Below are 22,152 nucleotides of genomic sequence, written 5' to 3'. Positions count from 1 at the left end.
GAGAGTTCTAAAGCTGTGTTGTGCAACATCCATTACATGGAGATAACTTCTCTCATTACAAAGAGAGAAAATAGAGCGCCCTAAAAACAAATTCAAGCAAGCATTGCGTAAGAGTGTGAATGTCCTCTCCTCCCAGCAGGAACCCACATACCTGCTCTCTGGAGGGGACAGCCATGCAGAACAGCTTTATTAAGCAAGATGCTGAGAGCAGCTCTAACCACAGCCTGCTGCCCCTGGCTGGGGTTTTTAGTTGTTTGCCCAAGGCTGGGTTGTCTTTTCACAGAGGCTCTTGACAATATTGCTTCTTGAACTCTGGGTGCAATGACAGCATTCCACAGCTTAGACATCCACCTTCCGAGAGAGGGGTGGGTTTCACAGTTAGGACCAAGCCTCTCAGGAATTACACACAACTCTACGGGGAACAGGTTGGAAGACCGCGAAACAAAACCTAAGTGTTTCTATGGACAGGCTACCTTTCCCAGGTCATTTTGGAATACGTGAAATTATCCAACACCAAAGTAGTTTGAATTTGCCTTAAAAATACAATGCATTTCAAATGAAACTGCTAACATGTCCCTCACCTTTTTTCTTTATAAGATCCTGGAGAGCTGGAGTGTTGAATAAATGAATGCACAAATAAAATTAAATATATGAAAAGGGAAAAAATACGTGGAAAACTTTATAGACTAAAGAAGTCTGGAAAAAGATTTCCTGAAAGTCTGTGTCTAAATAGCTTAAACTTATTTGCCATTTTCCTTAATAAGACACATATACTGTATTTTAGTATTTCTGCAATTGGGATACATTTTATGATCCCTGGCAAATTAAATCTGCCTGCCCCAAGGCAGGGGCTCAGCGTCTACACGTGGTGGGTTAGCCCTGTAGAGAGGGGATGGGATCAACCAGCCACGGCCTCAGGTGGACTCTTTGCATTAATAGCTGTAGTTGCTGTGGGACTTCAGCCCAAATGTGGAGCACTCAGTGCCAATCAAAATTCCTTCAAAAAATACTACACTTTGTTGCAGCATTAAAAAACAGTTAATACAGTTAAAGGCTGTAGACAAAACTCCATCTCCCAGAATAGGAAAGTTTTCAAAGTTATTAGATACTGACATAAGCCTTTCAAGACCGTTAAAACTATTTACTCAGTATCAAGCATCTACTGTCAGCTGCTTTGTTAATGTCTAGTGACACCTAATTCAGGAAAAAAAAGTACACAGTTACTCCTAAAGGTGCTGAAGGGGTAAAGATGATATAAGCTTTGGCTAAAACAATATATAATTTTTTTAAAAAAGGCAGTTCCTTTATATGGCTGTTGGGAGATAACTCTCCATGGCATTTCTGTACCTCTTGGGTCAGCTGTTGCTCTGGATTATCTTTTCAAGGCTGTTTTAGTATCGTAAACCGACTTGGAAAAACAGAGACAGTGTCTCCTTCTGGAGCAGAGGGCAGATTTGTTTCCTGACGATAATGAAAGTTATATTTCCTTCCTGGGCAAAGGGTGGGCAGATTTGCCAGCATCCCCGTTAGAAAACTGGGTGATTCCCAAGCTCACAGTTCCACAGCTTTGATGCAAGGCCAGCATCCACCTGGGCCACTATGCATCACCCCGTAGGACCTGAGGAGGTGGGGAAACCAATGCAAATATGAAGCCTAGGCTGTGGCTGTGCTCTGAGTGATGAAGTGCTGGGTCAGAGGCCACATCCTGAATGTGGCAGGCTAACTTGTCAGCTTGCAGATAAGGTAAAAATCTCAGAGCCTCTAGCTCTTGACAATGACCATGCAGCAGACAGGAAAGGCCAAAACTGGTTCCTAAGAATCTTGAGGCTCTGGATGTTAAAGAAAGGGGTAATTATATGAATAAATGTGTTTCTGCTTTTTAACAAGAAATTGCTGTATACTTTTTAATATAGCACTTCTTGTGTTCCCTCAATTAGCTATTATTAAATTGATAGTTTGTCTTACAATAGAGAAGGCATATTATCTGCATACCCTGCTTTTCGAAACAGATTTCTGTCCAGGATGCCAGAAAGTACAGAATCAAATCGAACGGCGAATCACAGAACCCTTACTAAGTTGGCTGGATGGTAAAAATTTTTTCCTCCTTTCAATTTCCTTCTAGTTTTCTATTTCATTGACCTTACTGTATATACGTCTGTTTTCATACGCTGCTCTAAAACACAGTAAGTACATAAGTCTCTTTAATAAAAGAGGAAGCTTTTCAATTCATCAACAGAATGTAAGTGGGTTTTTTGGGGGGTGGGGCAGGGGGATGGTTACAGGATACTTGACCTCATGTCTCATGTGGGCCTTCCCCAGGAGACACTGCCCAGCAAGTCGCACATGAGTCTGATGAAAGTTTTGCAAACAGAGGGAAATTGGGATCTATCTAGTCTTAGCAAAAATAGTTTCCTTAGGAAGTACCCACCACACGAGTCACGGTCGTCCTCTGACGGGAGCACAGGGCACTGGCTTTCCATGTTCATCACAAGAGGTGGCACAAGGTGGCCCCTTCAGCTTTCGCACCCCCAAACATTCCCGATCAGCCAGGGCTCTACTTTAAACAGGCAAAGAAGGATCAATGACACTTACTTCACTGTCGCTTGGGCGTGCCCTGGGATCACAGGACAAGACAGGAAATACTTTGGCCCAAGAAGTGCTTCCGGTGTGCCCAAGCGGGCCAGGCACGAGTTGAGCTGGCGCCAGACAGCCAGGGCCCAGTCGACCGTCTTGCACACGGGGTCGCAGGGAGAGGGCACCTGACCCCTGAACTAGAGACAGGGAGGGGGAAGACGGGGGCTTGGTTTACAACGGTGCTTCTTGTCCTTTTGTTTCGAACACTCCAAAACTAAGAATATAAAGATTCAAACTGTAGAACAAAACTCTAGCCAAATCTGATTTTACCTTCGCTTGGGGTGGCTGGAAGAGGGCTAGGTAATAACATACTGTCTGACGTGTGTTAGCACGAGATACAGATCTGTAGCTTATTACATGCGATGAAAGGATTCAGACACGATAGCGCAGTAAGACACCTTGGATGAGGTGTCTTACTTGGATGAATGCTTAAACATCAATTCGGGAAGAAATCATTTTTCACATGTGTATAGAATTCCTCACAAGGTCTTGCAAATAGTAGGTGTTCAAAAAAGGATTCTGAATAAATGAAATTAAAATTACATTAAATATTTTAATATCTTGGGTAAGTTATAAGATGGCATACCTGGATCTGTGGCATGTTCACCTTGTATTACTTCTAATTTCCCTAGAAGGAAGGCTCAGATAAAATGCTAACTTCATCAAAATGCTCTGACAGCATAAAGAAGTATGTTTTCAGACTTTAAAATGTGCAAATTTTAAGTAATACTGTATAACATACAGTTGAATGGGAGAATTATATCTTATAGTTGGATAGTTGAATTATATCTTATAGAAGGTCCCTTTTTGGTAGTACAGAGGGGTCACAAAAGGACAAAGATTTATTTACTATGAGGAGAAATCTCTCAAATATTTAGAAGTCAGATACAGCAACTGACTGTATTTTATAAGAAAGCAGATTCACATAAATCTCTACTTTACCAAGGAATTATGATAGTAAGACTGAGGATAATACATGAATGTTTTTATGTCCTACATGAGGGGAGAGAATTTGGCCTAGAAAAAATGAAAGAGTGGTTCAGTGATTCTAGCAGCTCCGTTAAAGTAACATCACTCTGTTACATGAGGCTTTGGGATCTGTTATCATAGTTTCCCTTTTCTTCAAAAGAGGAACAATCATATTTCTCCCACTTTCTCTGATCCTCTTCCAGCGAGAATGAGATCATGTGCTACAATTAATAGCTGAATATTAATTTCCTACTAAAGAAAGTATAATTATTTTTTATTAAATACTAGAAGCCTGGTATTGTCCAAAAAAGGTCTGCTTACTTATATCCCTGTAAGGAGCTGGAAGAAGAAATTTTGATCACGTTGCCAGTGTGCTTCTAAGCGCCCCCAAATATTTGGTTCCATCCTGCAGTTACAAGATTTCTGGAGTTTTGCAGGAGTCATTCATTCCCATTGTACCCCTAACCCCAGGAATCCGTTTTATTAACCTACTTGAAGTGATTCCTGATAAATGAAAGGCATTACCTCCCCTCCCCTTTCTATTCTTCACAGCACACCCCACTTGCCCATTCACAAACACAATGGAGGAAAGTGTAGAGCCTGAAGCTTGGAACTTTCCTTTCAAAATAAGTAAAATCAATCCTTTTCAAACTATGTTTACCAGAGAGCCAGAGGAGGGAAAAGGAGGTGCACTTTACCAGGTAAGATGTACCTTTCAAGGAAAATTAGCATGGCCCCTGCGCAAGAAAGACACGCAAATTCGTGAAGCGTTCCATGTTTTTCTCTTGGGTAAACCAGGGATTTTGATGTGTCAGTGTAGGTTCCTCCTTGATAAGAAAAGGCACCGTTCTGGTGATAATGGAGGAGACTATGCATGTGTGGGGAGCAAGAGGTAGATGGGAAATCTCTGTACCCTCCTTTCAATTTTATTGTAAACCTAAAACTGCTCTAAAAATAATGACGTCTTTAAGATAAAAAACTGGTATCTTTTGCAATTATTTAGGTGAATTTTTTGGCAATAAGATTTAAATATTAATAGTGATGAAGTTAATGGAAGTATCAATAATCTGAAAAGCTGTATACCTATGACTGTCTTTGCCTCACCTTTCTTCCTACTGGTTGAGGTCATATAATAGACGTGCTTTGGTCGAAAGAATATATTTACGACCAGGCAACTGACTTTAGCAGAGCTTGGGACAGAGGATTTCTGATTCAGTTAGGAATTTCAGATACTAATGCAAATCACCACTAGCAGGCACTGTTCACTGAATTACCAAAGGCGTTCCCATCCCACACTTCTCCCTCCACCCACCTCCCATGGCCCCAGCTCCACAAATGCGTGTACATTCACACACTCTAACATAACAGACACTGAATTTTGTTCAGGAATTTGGTGGAGAGCTTTGGCCTTGGGAAGGTAGTTCTAGCCAAGGTCTCTGGCGGAGAGGTGTGCATGAAACCAGTCTGGTTAATGAACCATTACGGGGAAATCTTCTTTCTGGGAGTTTCAGAAAAAGATTCTTTCCCCCTGATAAGGAGGAGACAAAGGAAGCCGAAGTTCCCTCTCTGCACAGCATCCTGCTTCCTGCCTATGAACAAGTTTGTGTGAGGGCGTGATGCCAAAAGTCCTGCAATCCTGAAGGGAGGTCAAGAGACTCACTCAGACCTGGGACCTGACGTCACAAAGGTGTGAATGGACACCATCAACACCTACTGCAAGGCATCTGGTTATACAAGGGAAAAAAGCCTTTTTGTGTGTGTGTGTGAAGCAGCTAGCAGTGGGGTGTTGTGTTACCTACAGCTTAAAATCCTGTGCTGATACAATGAAGATCCTGTCCTCCAAGTGTGGCCCAACTGTGCAGGATTAAATGATAAAATCTTGCTAAATCGAGCTCTTTTATTTCAAGTCCACCCAGACACTCAGCTACTGGCCCAATTTATGAATATTAAATAGTGACATACTCCAGTTGGTCAGCACTGAATTAATTTTGTTATCTTGATAGAATACAGAATATTTTATTATTCTGAAAAATCACTAGAAGTGATTATTATTCTTGAAAATCTGTCAACAGATAGAGATTTCTAATTTTTTTCATGTGACTTTTTAACAGCGCACTGTAACAAATATTAAAACTAGCTTGAGTGATGGATAATGAAGGCTCCAAGGAAGCAGTAGCTTTTCCTTAAGAAGAGTGATTAATTTTCTAATCTTGTTTCCCACAGCATTTAGAATTTGGAGAGACTCCTCGAGAATAGTTCATAAAAAAAGTAAAACCTATTTGCTTTTTAAAATACTTAATATAGTCCAGAAACTGCTATGGGTTTTACATGCATTATCCTATTTAACCCTTGCATATCCCCAAATTTTACTTGCTGGAAGCCACACAGTAAGTGGTACAGCTCAAGCCTGGGTCGCCTGACACTAAAGGCCCCTCTCCCAGCAATAGGCCGTGCCTGTGGTTTGTTACCTTATTCACGACTTTCCTCCTTAGGAACCTCTGCAGCAGCCCCTGCATGGGCTCGCCATCCCACCGCAGCTGGACCCAGCGGAAATGCTGCTGCACCAGCAAGTCGGAGCCTTGGAGACAGGCCTTGGCAATGGTTCCCAACAAAAAGCAGTTCTCATGGAAGTAATAACATTCAGACGTTCCGTTTCCTGAAACAAACCAAAAGCAGCAGTCCAACCTCAGCAAGCCACAATAGGGGACAAGTTCAAATAAGTGAAAGAAAGACGACCATGAAGCATAACATGTGCTCTGTGAAACAGAAAGATGAGAAGGATCTCAATGCAGCCTGCTTCTCAGCATGGTCTCTCCACCATCTTTACCTTTTTGGAAACTACAGGGGCTTTCAGTGCTGCGATTTTCCAGAGGTCCCAAAAAGTCCCCCAGTAACTCAGACAATGAAGATTTTTCCAAATTCTCTAAGATGATGATGATTTTCTTGTTAGCAGGAGATTGTTTCACTGGGATCAGACATGCTGTGGTCAAAAAGGAAATTCAGTGATTAAAGATTTTACAAAAACCTATACAAACTGGCAAAGATTTAAGTGTTAGCAAAGACGTGACACAATGGGAATGCTCTGACATTGCCGGGAGAGTATAGGATTCTGGAAAACAGTTTGGCATTACTGAATACAGTTGAAGATACACACACACAATGATCCAACATTAGTTCCACAACAGATTCCAAATGGAATCAACTCAAATCTCTACCAACAATAGACTAGATAGGAGTATATTCATACAACGGATATGAAAGTGAACAAATTACAGCTACAAGCAACCGCATGAAGACTTGTCACAAACAATATATTAAGAAACAAATCACAAAAGGCTACACACAATATGATGCCATCATTTGAAGTTCAAAAAGGGGCAACACTAACCTTATAATTTAGGGATTCATAGATAGTAAAACTATTTTTAAAAAGCAAAGAAATGATTATCACAGAAGATAGACTAGTGGTTACCTCCAGAAGGAAGGGTTTGTGAACAGGGGTGGGGCACATGGGCCCATTCTGGAAGCTGGGAATGTTCTATTTTGTGACCCGGTCAGTGGTTAAATGACAATTTTATTTTAAATTATTCATTGATCTGTAAAAATAGGCAGTATGTATTTTATAGATGGATATTTCAGAATACAAAATGTTAAAATCCTTAAATGATCTTTAAATTACACATATGTAAAATATTCATAAAATTATGGAGACAGGACCTCAGGGGCCAGCAGATCCCTCCTTCCATTTTACAGATCTCAGAGAGGTTAAAGAGATTTGACTCAGGTTTCAGAAATAGTGTTAAGGAAGGACCGTGATCTTGAACTTGTGAGTCTTATTTTAGGGGTCCTCACACTAAAGACGGGGGGCTGAACTGCATGTCAACCCAAAGTGAAAGATGGAAAGTAAATGGAAGATTGCTATTATATGTAGAAGACAAGTCAGTGGATAAAATGTAACCGAAACAGTGCCTGGGCACCTGGAAAGCAGTCAAATGTTGTTAATATTGTAGTTGAAATATATATATATACATACATATTTATAAATAATACTTCCTATATACAATGAATAAAAAATTAAAATCACTTTTTAATATTTTAGAAGATTCTAAGATGCCCTAGTCTTAGCTAAGTTAACCTTGCAAAAAAGATTAATTTAAAATACTTGAGAGTGATTTTGTCAAGTATTCCACTTTTCACAAACACTTATGATAGTACGTTATACTCCATTCCACCTCCTAGTTACTATAGACACAAATACATTTTCATTTTCAAAAGAAGTCCCTGTAAATGAATCACTTCTGAGATTGAAATAGCTCTTCTGGATGCTATAAAGCTTTAAAAACTAGAAGACAGGAAACAAAGCCAGCCACCTCTCCACTGAGTTGTATTTGTTGGGGCTATTACACTAGTGTCTGGCGTGTGCTGCGTCCCCTTCCACAGAGCTATTTAGTAAAGAGTGCTACAGTTCTATGCTTCTCAGGTTCAAGTGTTATTTCAAAAATATGTTTGTTACGAAGTATGATAAACCTATCGTTTTTTAAAACAACAATGATAAACTAACACATCTTTTATACCCAGTGATTTAAAAAAACAAAACAAAACCCAGCAACAACAACAAAACCAGACCAGGTTGGTCTATGTATCTGCTTTTCTGTAACTAAGGACTGAAGGTCTCCAGTTTTGCCTTGATTTGTGTTAAGTGTGTGTCTAGTTCCAGCTAGAATGTGTCTGCAGGAACATGTAATTGCATCTCAAGAAATGTTTTCCAGTGCCCCCTTGCTGTACATACAATGCTAAGCACTACGGCATGCTGGAGGTGACTGATTCCAACTGGGGGGGTGTGGCATTTTAAACTGGACCCGTTACGCGGAATGGCATCTTGACAGACCAGAAGAAGGCTTTCTAGGTTTAAGAAATGGCATAGGCAGAAGAATGGAGGCCAGGCAGAGCTCAGTCCTAGAAGGGACCAGGGCTTCAAACCAAGGTCAGAATAGTTGCAAGAGTGGCATGACAGACAGCTCAAAGCTGATACATGTGTCTAGTCAGGACAGGCTGGGAGCTTGGGTACAGAGTCACATCAGTGGAATGCAAGCCAGGAGCCCCATCTGTGGGCAGTAGGGCAGCAGGCTGTGTCCTCACTCCGGGCTACACATTACAGTCACCAGGGATCCAACCCCAGAGGTTGTGATATAGTTGGTCAGTGCTGGGCCTGGGGCATTGGCATTGTATGTGCAGCCAGGGTAAGACTTGCTGATATGAAGTCTCAGAACCCAGCCACAAATGAAAAGTGGAAGGCCCAGGATGTCATGTCAGAAGGGAGTAACTACCAGCTCTGGGGATCAGTGGAAGCCTTTAAGGAGGGGATAAACAGGATTTGACTCCTGCTTTGAGATCTCACTCTGGTGTGAAGAATTGACAGGAGAGCGAAGAAACAAGAAGACACATCTACGGGCTCTTACTGCTGAGGTGGGGACAAGAGGTAACAGGAGGCTCATCCAGGGCCCAGGCACAGAACAAAAGGACAGTCTGAGATGGAGTGAGCAAAGCTCAGTGGCTGATGTCTTGAGAGAGGGGCGGAGAGGGAATAGCAGAGACGACTCAGAAGTTCCCACCGGAGAAGAGGCCATGCAGTGAATGGAGACGGAGAGCACATGAGCAGGAGTACACTTGAGGCAGGGGAGGTGGTGACGGGTTATGCTTCAGGCCTGGGTGACGAGTGAGGCATCGCTCTTGAGATGCCCGGCAGGCGCTGGGACGAAAGGATGGAGGCAGCAAGGGAGGATTCAGGCTGGAAATAAACGAGTTTATAGGATTGCAGGAGGTCTCTTGGAAAGAGACACAAACTCATTCTCCTGAGTCCACAAGCAAGGACTCTATTGTCAGTGACTTAATTAATCCCACATTTAACGGACAGCTTGTGCCCTAGACAAAAGGGGTGTGGGGTGCTGTTCATAACAGTTGGGTTGAATTTCCACCTCATCTTTGTTCATCTTGGTCTCCTCTGAGGTACCAATCAAGGGTCAAACAGACTGGGTTTTTTTGGTGAAAAGCTTTGTCTTCAACGCTGCTGGCCTCATATGTTCAATTTTTTCAGTAACATCTGCTTCTCCATCTGACCACTTAAGTTCAACATCCTAAAGCAAGTTGGTCCAAATGTAAATTTCATTTTAGTTGTGAAATAGCATGTCTAGTTCAAGTTATTTAACATGGTTTCAATTCTAAAATATTAACCAACTGTAGAAACAGAAACTCATTCCACCTTTGGGTTTGAAGGATTATTCAGCCTCTGATCAGGGTTCATGGAGACATAAGATGGCCACTCACCCCTTGTGATAGCTGGAGATTCCTTTCGGCCTATTGTTGGAAAGTCAGCCATTTGGATTCCCTTTGCCCCATGCTAATTCAAAGCCCTATTTCTGAAACTAATCTACCCTTATTCTTCCCTGCTTCCAGCTTTATAGATATGTCAGCTCTGCCCCTCTCCAGAGGTTAGTAATCTTAATCAGACACCCCCTTGGCTAGGCTCAGGGCTATAGTCCAGCTTTGCATACCCTTGTATTAAAAGTTCTGGATAGCTACTTCTAGAGCAAGACTCATTGGCTTAAAAATAATGAACATATCACATTTATAGTTAAATCCGAACTCCTTTATGTCTAAGGTGACCCCAAGTCCATAATCTCCTCTTTGGAGATGGAAGCAGCCCATCTTTTACATTGTCCACTTAAAACAAGGCTCTGCAGGGATGACACTCTGAGTCCAGATGAGAAGCAAGGGACAGACCTCCAAAAGAGCCTCCAGTAACGCAGGGTCCAAGGAGGAAACTCAATTATGTAGACTTCAATTACATATTATTACAGTAATTCTATCTTTATTACTTCTGAAGTAGAAAGTTCTCTCAGGAATCCTAAGTATTATTTTAAAATACCAATCTAGTGTTTAATTTTTTTTTTTTTTTTTTTTTACTACCACTGTCACATGTAATTTTAAAAACTATCTGTCTTGCTAACCTAACTCAATACCTTATACTGAGGAGAAATATGACCCAATTCTAATACACGTTCAGACCCTCCTTACCAAATAATGGAGCCATGTGATGTGATGGTCTCTCACAAAAGTCAATATGAGAAGGAAGATGTTATTTTAAAATAAACACAAAATACCCATTGCTTGCATAAGTGCTACGCCATTCCTTTTGAACTGATCTTCTGTTCTACATTCTTTTCTTCACTGGCACCATTTCAGTCTCCATATAAGTTTTCGATTCTTGAAGCTGATTATTTAAAAAAAAAATCTGCTACTCTTCCTTCTTGTATTTTTTCACTCATACACTTCTTTTATTCATTCTCTGTGTCTCTTTTCACTGGCTTTCTTCTACAGAGTCATAGAGAGGAACATATAAGGTAATGTATGTGCTACGCCCACTGGAAGATGAAAGTTCAACATTCTAACCTCCAGCTGAATGTAAGTAGTTTAAATCTCTATTTCTTTTTTTTGAGAAAATAAAGTTAGAAACCAGGGATAAGTTTAGAACACCTTATGAATCAGTATATTCCTCACTTGGTAGTCATATGATTTGATCAGTTTACTTTCTTCGTAAAAAAAAGAAGTAAGACAGTAGCTGATACATAATTCCTGTCCTCTAATTATTCTAAAAGCTTAAGTGGAACAGCCTAGAAACTCCTTTTCTCTGATCCAGATCTCAGCCTTCTCTACATTCTGTCCTTTTCCATCACCCTTTGACCAAAAGAAAATTCCCTGCTAGGGGCTTTCTGCACTACAAAAGAAGTGACACCACACCATCCCTAGATCCTTCCCTCTGGCTCACTTGTGATTCCCTGGCACTGCTCAGAAGCCTCTGGTGTCCCCATCTACTCAAAGTGTACGTTCTCCGTTCTCCATGATCTCCTCATTGGCCACCAGTCAGCAGCAGTGGGGCCTACTGCTATGAAAATGATGGTGACGGTGGATGGAGTTTTAGAAGATGAGGTTGGACAGCAGCAAGGGAAAGGTCCAAAGCCAGACGGTCATGTTCCTGACATAACATTCAGAGACCTTCACCGTTTATTCTGGAGCCACTGGAGTATAACAGCAGGAAATTGTCATGAGCAGTTTTTTATTCTAGGGTGAGCCCTCTGGAAACCTGCAGAGGGCTTGGGAAGGAGCGAGAGCAGAGGAAATAAGAAGGATTAGTGATGAGGCCTCCATAGGCCCTTGAGCAAGAAATGATAGGTGGTAGGGGGACTGGAGAGCAGGAGGTGGAGATGAGATATAGGAAGCAGATTCAAAAGAACTCAGGACTGACCAGACGTGGGGAATAAGCCAAATGAGGGATCTATGATAAGCTCCACTTGCTAACTTGGGTAACTGCACTCAAGGTCTTAGCAGGTGAATCTTGTGTTTATGTCTTACTTTTGTTATTAAAAAAAGAAGGAGGGATTTCACACATATAAATTACTGAGCCAAATACAGAATAAAAATCCTTTAATATTTGTAGATGCTACACTATTTCTTACATAAGAGAGTAGAGTGGAGATTTTTTGGCCTCAGTCTGTCATTTGAAAACTTCCTTTTTCAAATCCAATTCACTCTATTTTTATGCCCTATCATCAAGTACTGTCTCAACAACTTCTGCACTCTCTAATCTTACTTCTTCCTACCTCCACTGTAAGCAAGTTCTTCCACTTGCTGACAACTAAATATGATTAACATTCCCTTTTTCTTTGTGCATGTTACTTCTTGTATCAGGTTCATCCACTCATTCAACAAGTAATTATTGGCAATCAGTGTACAAGGTGAAATGGAAGAATAAGCTACATTACTAGCCTTCAAGGAGCTCATAACGTGTGTGGGCCAACACAAAAGCCCAAATAATACCCTCACCACCTTGAACTATAGTTAGGTGGGGCACAGAGGTAAACAAAGCCTACTGCTGTTCATTAGAGGTAGCTGGCATACCTGGAGGGATCAGACAAGCCTTCATTTGGGGGTGTCCTCAGAGTATTTAAACAGGGGCTTCCATGTCTATTTTAACCAGTCCTGTACAACACAGTACTTTACATAGTACCTGCCCTGCAGTAGTTATGGGGGGGGCAGTTTGTGTGCTTATTCTAGATGAAATTTTAGAGTAATTCTAGATGAAAGCTGCAGCATAAACAAAGACATGGAGAGTGGGAAAGCAAAGGACATGTGAGGAAGAAATACTGTATTCTGCTGGAGCTTAGATACCTATTTTTAAAAAGGGTCAGATATTCCAAAGAAGATATACAAATGACCCACAGGTACAGGAAAACAGGTTCAACATCACTAACGATCAGCGAAATGCAAATCAAAACCACAATGAAATATCACTTCATAACTGTTAGAATGGCTATCATCAATAAGAGTTAACAAATGTTGGTGGGGATGTGTAGAAAAGGGAACCCTTTCACACTATTGGTGGGAATATAAATTGGTGCAGCCACTAAGAAAAACAGTATGGAGGGTCCTCAAAAAAAAAAAAAATAGAACTACCATATGATCCAGCAATCCCACTTCTGGGTATATATCCCAAGCAAATGAAATCAGGATCTTGAAGAGATTATCCGCACACCTGTGTTCATTGCAACATAATTCACAAGAGCCAAAATACAGAAACAATCTAACTATCCATCAAGAGATGAATGGATAAAGAAAATGTGGCATACATATACAATGTAATGTCATTCAGCCATGAGAAAAAAGGAAATCCTGCCATTTGCCACAACATGGATGGACCTTGAGGGCATTATGTTAAGTGAGATAAGTCAGACAGAGAAGGACAAATACTGCGTGATATCACTTGTATGTAGAATCTAAAAAGGCCAAACTGATGAAACAGTAGAATGGTGGTTGTCAGGGGCTGGAGGGTGAGGGAACTGAGATGTCAGTCACAGGGTACAAACTTTCAGCTGTAAGTCGAATAAGTTTCAGGGGTTAATACTGTATCTATTGTATACTTGAAAGTTGCTAAGAGTAAATATTAAATGTTCTCACTGTAAGAAAGGAATGGTAATTATGTGACTTGATGGAGATGTTAGCTAATGCTACAGTGGTAATCATTTTGCAATACAGAAGCGTATCAAATCAACGAATTGTATACCTTGAACTTACTCTATGTTGTATCTCAATTATATCTCAAAAAATTAAATTAAATTTAAAAGGGTCTGATAAGCAAATTAAGTGGATCAGTGTCCTAGAATGGAAGACCCTGAATGGGACTGACGTAGTTCAGTGGGTGACTGGGGCATGTGGGAGTCAAGAATCACAGAGCGCTTTTAATCAGGGCTCTGGTGGTCTGTGAAGGATGTTCAGGGAGCGCAAGAGGTAGGCAGAGCAGCCACTTACAGGAAAGTAGACAAAATATAGTAAAAGGAGGCAAAAAGTGGGATGGTACCAATGGGGATGGATGAAAAACGCACACTGAGATCCATTTGGCAGGACATGACCATGGACTGGCTGTGGGACAGGAGTGAGGGGTCCATGACTCAGAGGACCTAGGGGTTCTAGATGGTCCTAACATGGCTTAAAAATTAAGACAGTTGAAAACATTGAAACATTGAAAGAAACAACCTCCCAAATTTTCCCTTAAAAACCAGGATGTCTGGCTTCTTCCAAGTCACAAGACCTCCCGTCACTGAGTCTACACTCAGCTGCTCGCAGCTGGGAGCTGCTGCCCTCATGGCGATGGGGACAGGCTTCCCCTCCTCCAGCCCCAACCAGCCTGCTTCACCCCTTAAGGTGGCTTTTTGGTACCTGTGGGCGTTTAGGTTTTCAAGTCTGCCAGGGAGACCTGAGTTCCAAGTGTGGGGTGCCAAGAGACTCACCAAACTGAGAAATTAGGAAGAAGAGTTCTTTCTAAGAAGATGCTCCCCAAGGATTTAGAAATGCTGAGTTGGTCACCTTCGCATCCTTCTTGACCTAATTCACTGTTCTCAGATTTTTTTTTTCTAGCTCTCTAAGTTTAGAGCAGAATTCAGTCTAATTGCTATCTACTCTGATAGGGTTAGAGCACAATATTTTAACTTCTTACTTTGAAATGACGCAAGACTGAACGTTGAAAACCATAGGGGGCTTTTGTTATAAAACTAAGGAGAGAAAAAAAATTTTTTAGGTGAGTTTTTGAGGAGCAGCGGTGGGCAGTGAGTCGGGTCAGGCTGAGGAGCCGGAATGCCTAGTTTGAGTCCTACTCTGCTGCGTCCTCACTGCAGGGTACTTAACCTCTTGTCTCAAGTGTTTATAAATCAGGGTGCTTAGAGTCAAAGCTTAATAAACATTAGCTATTGTTAGTATCATCATCAGAGAACACAGCTTTTCTCTGTAGCTCACTCTCACTAGTTTCTGGCCAAAGACTGGCCTGAGTACTAGAGCAACATTCAGATTCTGGTGGGATTTTCTTGTCCCCAAAATGTGCTTCTAGCTTTGTGAATTCCTCGGTTCCCCTCTAAACCTGCCTCTTAATTTTATTTCTTGACTTAGGAACTCCTGGTAATTTCCCTCTTCCTCAACCTGGTCACCAGCTGTCCCAGCCACAAGGTATCTCCCTTGATCACAGCTCCAAAGATAAGAATCACCCCTCTCCCTAAAAAAGAGATCTGAATTCACATTTCAACTCACCCTTCACCCAGCTCACAGCTCCCTCCTTCACCCCCTCCCCAGGGTCCCTGTGGTTTTGAGCCTCTGGAGACCAGAGGTTGGTCCATTGCAGTTTTATTTCACTAGTCATGCTATATACTATGCAGAGTTACACTAACTCCACCTGTGCTGAAGCTTGGGGTGTCATGCTCTGGAGCCTCAGATAGAAAATTTATGAAAACTTTATATTAATAAACATGTTTAATCACGGTTCTGCCACTACGTAGTTGTGGTAAGTTACTGAAACTCTCTATGCCTGTTTCCTCACCTTTGAAATGGAGATAATACCAACCTGCATAGGGCTGTTGTGGAGATTAAATAAGTTAATTAATGCATGTCATGTGTTTAGCAAAGTGCCAGTCAATGGCATACTAAGAATGACGTGGAGAAAGCAGTGCACCCCAGGTGCAGCAATATGGGTGCTTTCACTGTACAGAATTTATGAATAATAGTAATATTTACTAAAAACCTATCTCCTGGGGCTTCCCTGGTGGCGCAGTGGTTGGGAGTCTGCCTGCCAATGCAGGGGACATGGGTTCGAGCCCTGGTCTGGGAAGATCCCACATGCCGCGGAGCAACTGGGCCCGTGAGCCACAACTACTGAGCCTGCGCATCTGGAGCCTGTGCTCCGCAACAAGAGAGGCCGCGATAGTGAGAGGCCTGCGCACCGCGATGAAGAGTGGCCCCCACTTGCCACAACTAGAGAAAGCCCTCGCACAGAAACGAAGACCCAACACAGCCATAAATAAATAAATAAATAAATAAAAAATTAAAACAAACAAACAAAAAACCTATCTCCTTATTATCACCGTGCAATTCTAAACTGCACCAATAACGCAATGCTTAGTTCTGCTAAGGTGGACTGCTCCCACCACCCCCTCCCTTGGTATCCTCTAGTGCCAGTTACGTAGTATGCTCCCAACAGATAATTTATAAACAAAAGAAGAAAAATATAGGATGTGCAATAGATGCAATGGTACGTACATGAAAATAATTTTTTGCAAGTGCTCACCTGGGTTCCCAGTTTTCATCCCGCAGCTGCTCCATAACTGAAAAGTCAAATTTATCCCCAAGCAACAACATTTATTTCCGTATAACGGCTTACTTGAAGGGCATGCCTTTCGGTTATCACAATTCAGTTTGCTGAGATGGTCTTACCGCTACTGATGAACAGATCTACTAGCTGGTCCTTGGAGAAACCAGTATCCACTTCAGCTCTCACTATTTCACAGGGGACTCCTGCAGCCATTTGTCTGTGCTGTGATAAGAGAGTGATTAGTTCTATACGCTTTTGTGTTTTCAAAGAAAAGGAGAGGGTATGTGAGTGATCCCTACCTTCATGCAGAGTGCAAGCTGATGGGCGATGTAGTCTTGCAAGCTTCCTTCTGGGCCGTGGAAAATGACATTATGATATTGCTCGACCTATTAACAAAACAAGAAACCTTAGGTAAAAATGCTATGAAGGGAAAAAAGTGGTACACAAGTGTAGAATTTCCTTTCTGATTGTCACCAGCCTTTCAAAAGATTAAAAATATTATTTTAGGCGTTAGCTTCATTCATTGGGCATGTGAAGTCTTTCATTTTAAGGTGAAACACTGGCGAACATATTATTTATATAGTATTTTACATTTTATATAGTACTTACATATTTATAGCAAGAGATGGCATTGTTTTAAAGAGCATACTCCTTCCCCCTCCATTTTCTACACTGAGGTTCAGTATATTAGCTGGGAACACAATTCCTAGCATGTTTTTGTCCTCTGCAGATGTTCCATAATTTTTTTCTTTATTATCCCTTACAGATGCTCTTTAATTTGAATTTTCCCAATGCATATTTTACTTTTCAGAGGTTAAAATAGCAATGAATGTTTTTCAGGAAATTTTGGAAAATACAAAGAAAAGTAAAGAAGAATAGAAATCACTGAAGCAACCACTGTAAATATTTTTATGTTTCCTTCCAGTTTTTTTCTCTGCATAGTTGATGTGTGTGTATTTGGTTTTTTTTCTTTTTTTCTTTTAAAGAGACAGCCTTTATTTTAAGGATTTTTACATTGAAGACTTCAAAAAGTGGTAGGTTTTTAGAACTTATTGACCTGTATTTAAAAGGAACTGTTGACAAAGATTCGCCAGAAATAATCTGAACAAGCGGGAAAATACAGTTAATACTTCTGAAACCTACTAAAATAACTCCAGGACATATGGTTTATCCAACATAACGATACCTCTAAATGGTGTCACTGATATGAAACTGACTGCTTCTTTTCTAAACACACAGTGGTATAATTAACAATATTCAATCACTTCTGTTCTTTCCTGAATATATAAAAATTAAAATACCAATTAAAAAACTAATAAATTCTTCTCTTTCAATGTTTCTTACAGATACAATTTCAATATTTTCATTCAATAGTGGTGTGGTTTAAGAGATTTTTTCATTCACAAGTCAAACAACAATCCACCCAAAGGGAACTGATCGTCTTATAGGCTCATAGTGCAAATAAAGAGTTCGGGAATGCAGCAACTGACCTTTCTAAAATACAAATCGGATGAAATTCTTAGAAGATACATGTAACAAGCTCTACTAAGCAGCTGGCCACAGAACTAGAACATCTGATAATTTTCCTGGTGATTCACTGGGACTCCAGATGTTTCCAAACTCAACTTGAACCCTCATCTTAGGCTTTGTATTTTGCTTTTCCAGTTTCGCTAATGACACAGACATGATTCAAATCCTTGAAGTAGTCATTATAGTCAAGGGCATATCCTACAACAAACCTGTCTGGAATTTCAAATCCAACAAAGTCTGGTCTATATGCAACACTTTGAGGGGTCCTTTTAACAGGCAAGCTTGCAACCTTGAGCGTCTCTGGATTATTCTGCTTGACCAAGGAAAGCAAGGTTTGCATTGTTTTGCCAGTGTCAATTATATCTTCAACAATCAAGACATTCTTTCCAGTTAAAGTTGAGAGATCATCTCCACCAATTACTTTTATGTCACCTGTTGACTGGTCATTACAGTAGCTCTTCAGTCTAATAAAAATCTACAGTCATAGGTATAGATCTGTCACTATTTCTCTTCAGTGCTTTGATGTAATCCAGCAGGTCAGCAAAGAATTTATAGCCCCCCTTGAGCACACAGAGGGCCACGATGTGATGGCCTCCCATCTCCTTCATCACATCTCGAGCCAGCCGTTCGGTCCTGTCCATAATTAGTCCATGAGGAATAAACACCTTTTCCAGATCCTCAGCATAAATGATTAGGTATACAATATACATCTAGGTCATAACCTGGTTCATCATCATTAACCACGACGCTGGGGCTGCGGGTTGCCATAACAGAGCCGGCTGGTGCGCGGGCTGAGGGCAGTCTGGGGAGGAGAAGCCAGCGGGGCCGAACAGGAGGCGGCGCCGCGCAGGAAAGCAGAGTGGTCCGCCCGAGCTCTCTTTGCCGCCGCCGCCGCTCAAAGCCCAGGCGCCTGTATTTGGTTTTTAAGAAGGATACAGGGGTGTAATTTTCTTACAGCTATTGTATATCAGAGGATATCTTTGTGTTGACTTTTTGCATAAAAGACATCTTCATGAGTATTCAATTCTTGTATCAGCTATGTGATCCCATTCTTCAAAGCACTGAATTCCAGAAATCTAGGTAGAGACTGACTGATACTTTTACTTCGTGAAAATGAAAATCTCTTGCCTGGAAGCCTATAGGGTTTAAAAAAAATCTTTATCCTCATGTATAAGGATATCTCGCCTAAGAACATGTGGAGATGTAGTGGGTGCTGGGACAGAAAGCCATGACCTTTTATGTATGTCAAGGGCCGTGACGTTTGGAGTAAAATGTGGAGGGGAGGTCAGCCTCCCACCTCCATGATCCCAGGGCTGAGTTCCCACTCCCAGCCCACATGCTGGGGAGAAGCTTTCTTCTTGGAAAGGTCTTGCGGAAAAGCACCTGTGCAGGTGTGGCACCTACCTAACGAGTACAGTTGACGAAGCTCATATATGAGGATTGAGCCACCCATACTTAGAGAAGTGTTAGACACAACAGGGTCTGTTCTCTCTCTATAATTTGGAATGGGACAACGTAAGAACACGTATATCTTTGTGCTATTGTTTCTCTGCTGTGCTCTGATGGGTTTGTCCCTTTCACATAACACGGGAAGGGCACACCCTTGAGGGTAGCCGGAGTAGACGTCTACGAAGACAGTGACTATGCCCCTGGCTCCTTACAGGAAAAGGCAGATTCTGAGATATGAAAGGAAGGCTTGAGGGAAAGCCCTTAGCATGGAAGGAAGAGGGAACGCCTTCCTTACCTGGGGACTTTAAGACCTGAGCTTTGGCCTCCCAGGAAACCATGACATAAACATGGAGGAACTCCTAGAAAGTGGAAGAAAACTAGTCCTGACCACTGGGTGACTGAAAATGAGCTAAGGAGGGAAGTGATTCTTAAAGGAGTCCCTTGATGTTGCACTTGGGACTGGGTTTTAGGCTTTGAAAGACAATTTATCTGGTAGCCACCAGTGATTTACTCTGAGTTTAAATATTATTCCACCATTGCTAAGCCTTCAATAAAAAAGGCAAGAGCTGGATTCACACTGGGGGTAGGGCAGCAACACAGAGAGTCGTGGCTGGAAGACACATGACAGTGGCTGTAGCTGCCTGAGGAACGTCAGGATCCTAAAGCCACAGGATGAACTCAGCAGTGGCTGGTCTGGGCTGTTTTCCGTGGTACTGAGAATCTGTGAGCCAAGCAACGGTAGAGATGCCAGCCAGGACCAAGACTGGGACAGGGCCTCTTCCAGAGACATGGGAGAGATAGTACCCTAAAAAGTTCAGTTGAGGTTCTGCTTCTTAGACAGTGAGGCCATAGAGCCATAAGACTTCAGGGGTAAGTTATTATTAAAGAAGAATTATTAAAGAATAATATGTTCTCATTTGTACCTATGTGATGGGGAAGCTTGGGGATACACAGATTATACTTTTCATTAAAAAATGTTGCCCAGATTTATCTAGTTAGGGCCTCTTTCTCCCAATTTTACATGCAATATGGTAAATCCTTTTGATATGCACAAACTTTTTTTGGCTTGGGAAATTTTTCTTCCATTATGTTTTTGTTAATTTCTCCTCTTCTAGTTCTAATTCTAAGGAACACCTACAAGGCTTAAGTTCCCTTGCTGTTCTCTGTAAGGACATCTGTCCCCTTATCTCTTCATTTCTCTCTCTCTGTCCTTCTCTTCTGCATTCTGGGAGTGAACTCACGTTAGTCTTTCATAACCCTGAATGGAACATTCATTTACCATCTCACTTTTGCTCTCTATGATCTCAAGGACAATTTTAATGATGCCATTGCATTTTTAGTTGTTCTTATAGTTCCTTGTTTCATCCGTCTCCTTTCCAACACTCTTCCTTTTAATCTTAGCCTGCACTCTATCATGGCTTTCTTGCCCTGCTTTCATAGTCTATCTCCTTGCATTCTCTAGAGAATGAACATAATTTTCCAAACTTCTTTGCTCTTTAAGTTATTTTTAACCTGTGTTCTTCTGAGTTTTCAGAAGGATAACTCTGTTCTGTTCTGCAGTATTCTTCCATAAGTATAATGTTAACTTGCCATTGGTATTCATATCCTGTGAAACCACAGGAAGAATTCTGCAGTAAAGCAGGATGCGTGGACCATCACTGATTTTACTCGCTGTCCACTGATTTTCCAGCTGAATTCCTGCCTTAGGTCACTGGACAAATGGCGGGCTGGTGTCTATAATTTCTAGTTAAACTCCAGGATCCAGCACTGGCTGCAGTGGACGGAACTCCTGCTGTCCACCTTGGCGGACAAATGCATGAGATGAACTGCACTACCGGAAGCAGGATGCTCTGGTACCCGTCCCACCGAGAGTGCTGATATAATATACTTCCTGGATGCAGCACGGTCTCACCAAAGCCCGCCGACTTCCTGCTCAGGGATTTCTCAGATCCAAACTCTGAATGGCTGTGGAAGGACCTGTGTTGACAAGGGGTTAAGGATAATATCATGGTGCAGCAAAACGCAGAGGCAGTAAAGGATACATGCCCAATTTTCTAACTGCTGTAAATCCTGCTTTTTTTAATTACTAGTAAGATGGTAAGAGAAAGATACAAGTGTTTTCCTACTAAATCTCAGGTAGGTCTCAAATAAAGTAAACCCAACACTCTCTTGCCCCTAAAGTTAGTGAAATTTTTTTCTAGATTCTTAAAAAAGGAAGACCTCAGTTCTATTTTTCTCTGTTATTGTGAAGTTTTAAAAAGTACTTTAGTGGGAAATTGTGTGTTAGGTACTTGCCAGGTGCAATTTTAAACCAGAAATCTTGAGCTCTCCAAATTAATCCCAAACTGTCATGACTTATAGTGTAGAAATTCTCTCACAAGGAATGGATTGTTTCACACCAGTGGAACAGGATACAGCTTTTCAAGATTTACTGAATATTCCAGCCCTGAGATTTTCAACTAGCACTGCTATTTAATCCTGTCTCACTTTTCAAAACACGAGTGCTCTTTATAGCCATCGTGTCAAACTGCCTACATTTTCTTAAGATTGATTTTGAAATCATATAACAGCAAGAGACCCAACTTCATAGATAAGCTGTCTTCAATTCCAACACCTCATTTTTTCTCAGATTGTCGGTTCTCAGGAAAGACAGGAATTTTAAACATTCCATTTAAAATTTCATTGAAAGGCCATTCACTAGCAGTAAGCATTTCTGTTCACACACTCTATTATCCTTTCTGGAATAAGGTAAAATATAAATAAATGAATTCAATAAGTAAATCAAGGTAAAAGACTTCCCGATCATTCAGACATTCTAATGCATGCATCCTATTAGTAGGTTTCTCCTCATTTCAGGCATTATCAATTTTTTGTTAATGGTATTT

The 22,152-nt window shown here is 41.3% G+C and overlaps 1 protein-coding gene, 1 non-coding gene and 1 pseudogene across 3 annotated transcripts in view; 1 reads left to right on the top strand and 2 right to left on the bottom strand.

The window, feature by feature from the left end:
* The window catches only part of CTTNBP2 (cortactin binding protein 2), a 167,020-nt gene that overhangs the window by 9,954 nt on the left and 134,914 nt on the right, over positions 1-22,152 (bottom strand). For both annotated transcript variants that reach the window (XM_057549875.1, XM_028162061.2), the window contains 6 exons: positions 16,588-16,674; positions 16,411-16,510; positions 6,431-6,583; positions 6,072-6,259; positions 2,593-2,771; positions 152-351 (listed from right to left, as the gene is read on the bottom strand). In XM_057549875.1, coding sequence (XP_057405858.1) covers positions 152-351; positions 2,593-2,771; positions 6,072-6,259; positions 6,431-6,583; positions 16,411-16,510; positions 16,588-16,674 — 907 coding nt within the window. The remainder of the gene's footprint in view (positions 1-151; positions 352-2,592; positions 2,772-6,071; positions 6,260-6,430; positions 6,584-16,410; positions 16,511-16,587; positions 16,675-22,152) is intronic.
* On the top strand, positions 4,284-4,385 carry LOC114235637 (U6 spliceosomal RNA). Its single transcript, XR_003621761.1, has one exon. It is a non-coding gene; the product is annotated as a U6 spliceosomal RNA (small nuclear RNA).
* Positions 17,740-18,586, bottom strand: LOC103005153 (hypoxanthine-guanine phosphoribosyltransferase-like; annotated as a pseudogene).

This window comes from Balaenoptera acutorostrata, chromosome 7 (assembly GCF_949987535.1).
Source record: "Balaenoptera acutorostrata chromosome 7, mBalAcu1.1, whole genome shotgun sequence".
NCBI lineage: Eukaryota > Metazoa > Chordata > Mammalia > Artiodactyla > Balaenopteridae > Balaenoptera > Balaenoptera acutorostrata.
Note: the sequence above shows the minus strand (reverse complement) of the source record. Positions and strands in the feature narration are given on the sequence as shown.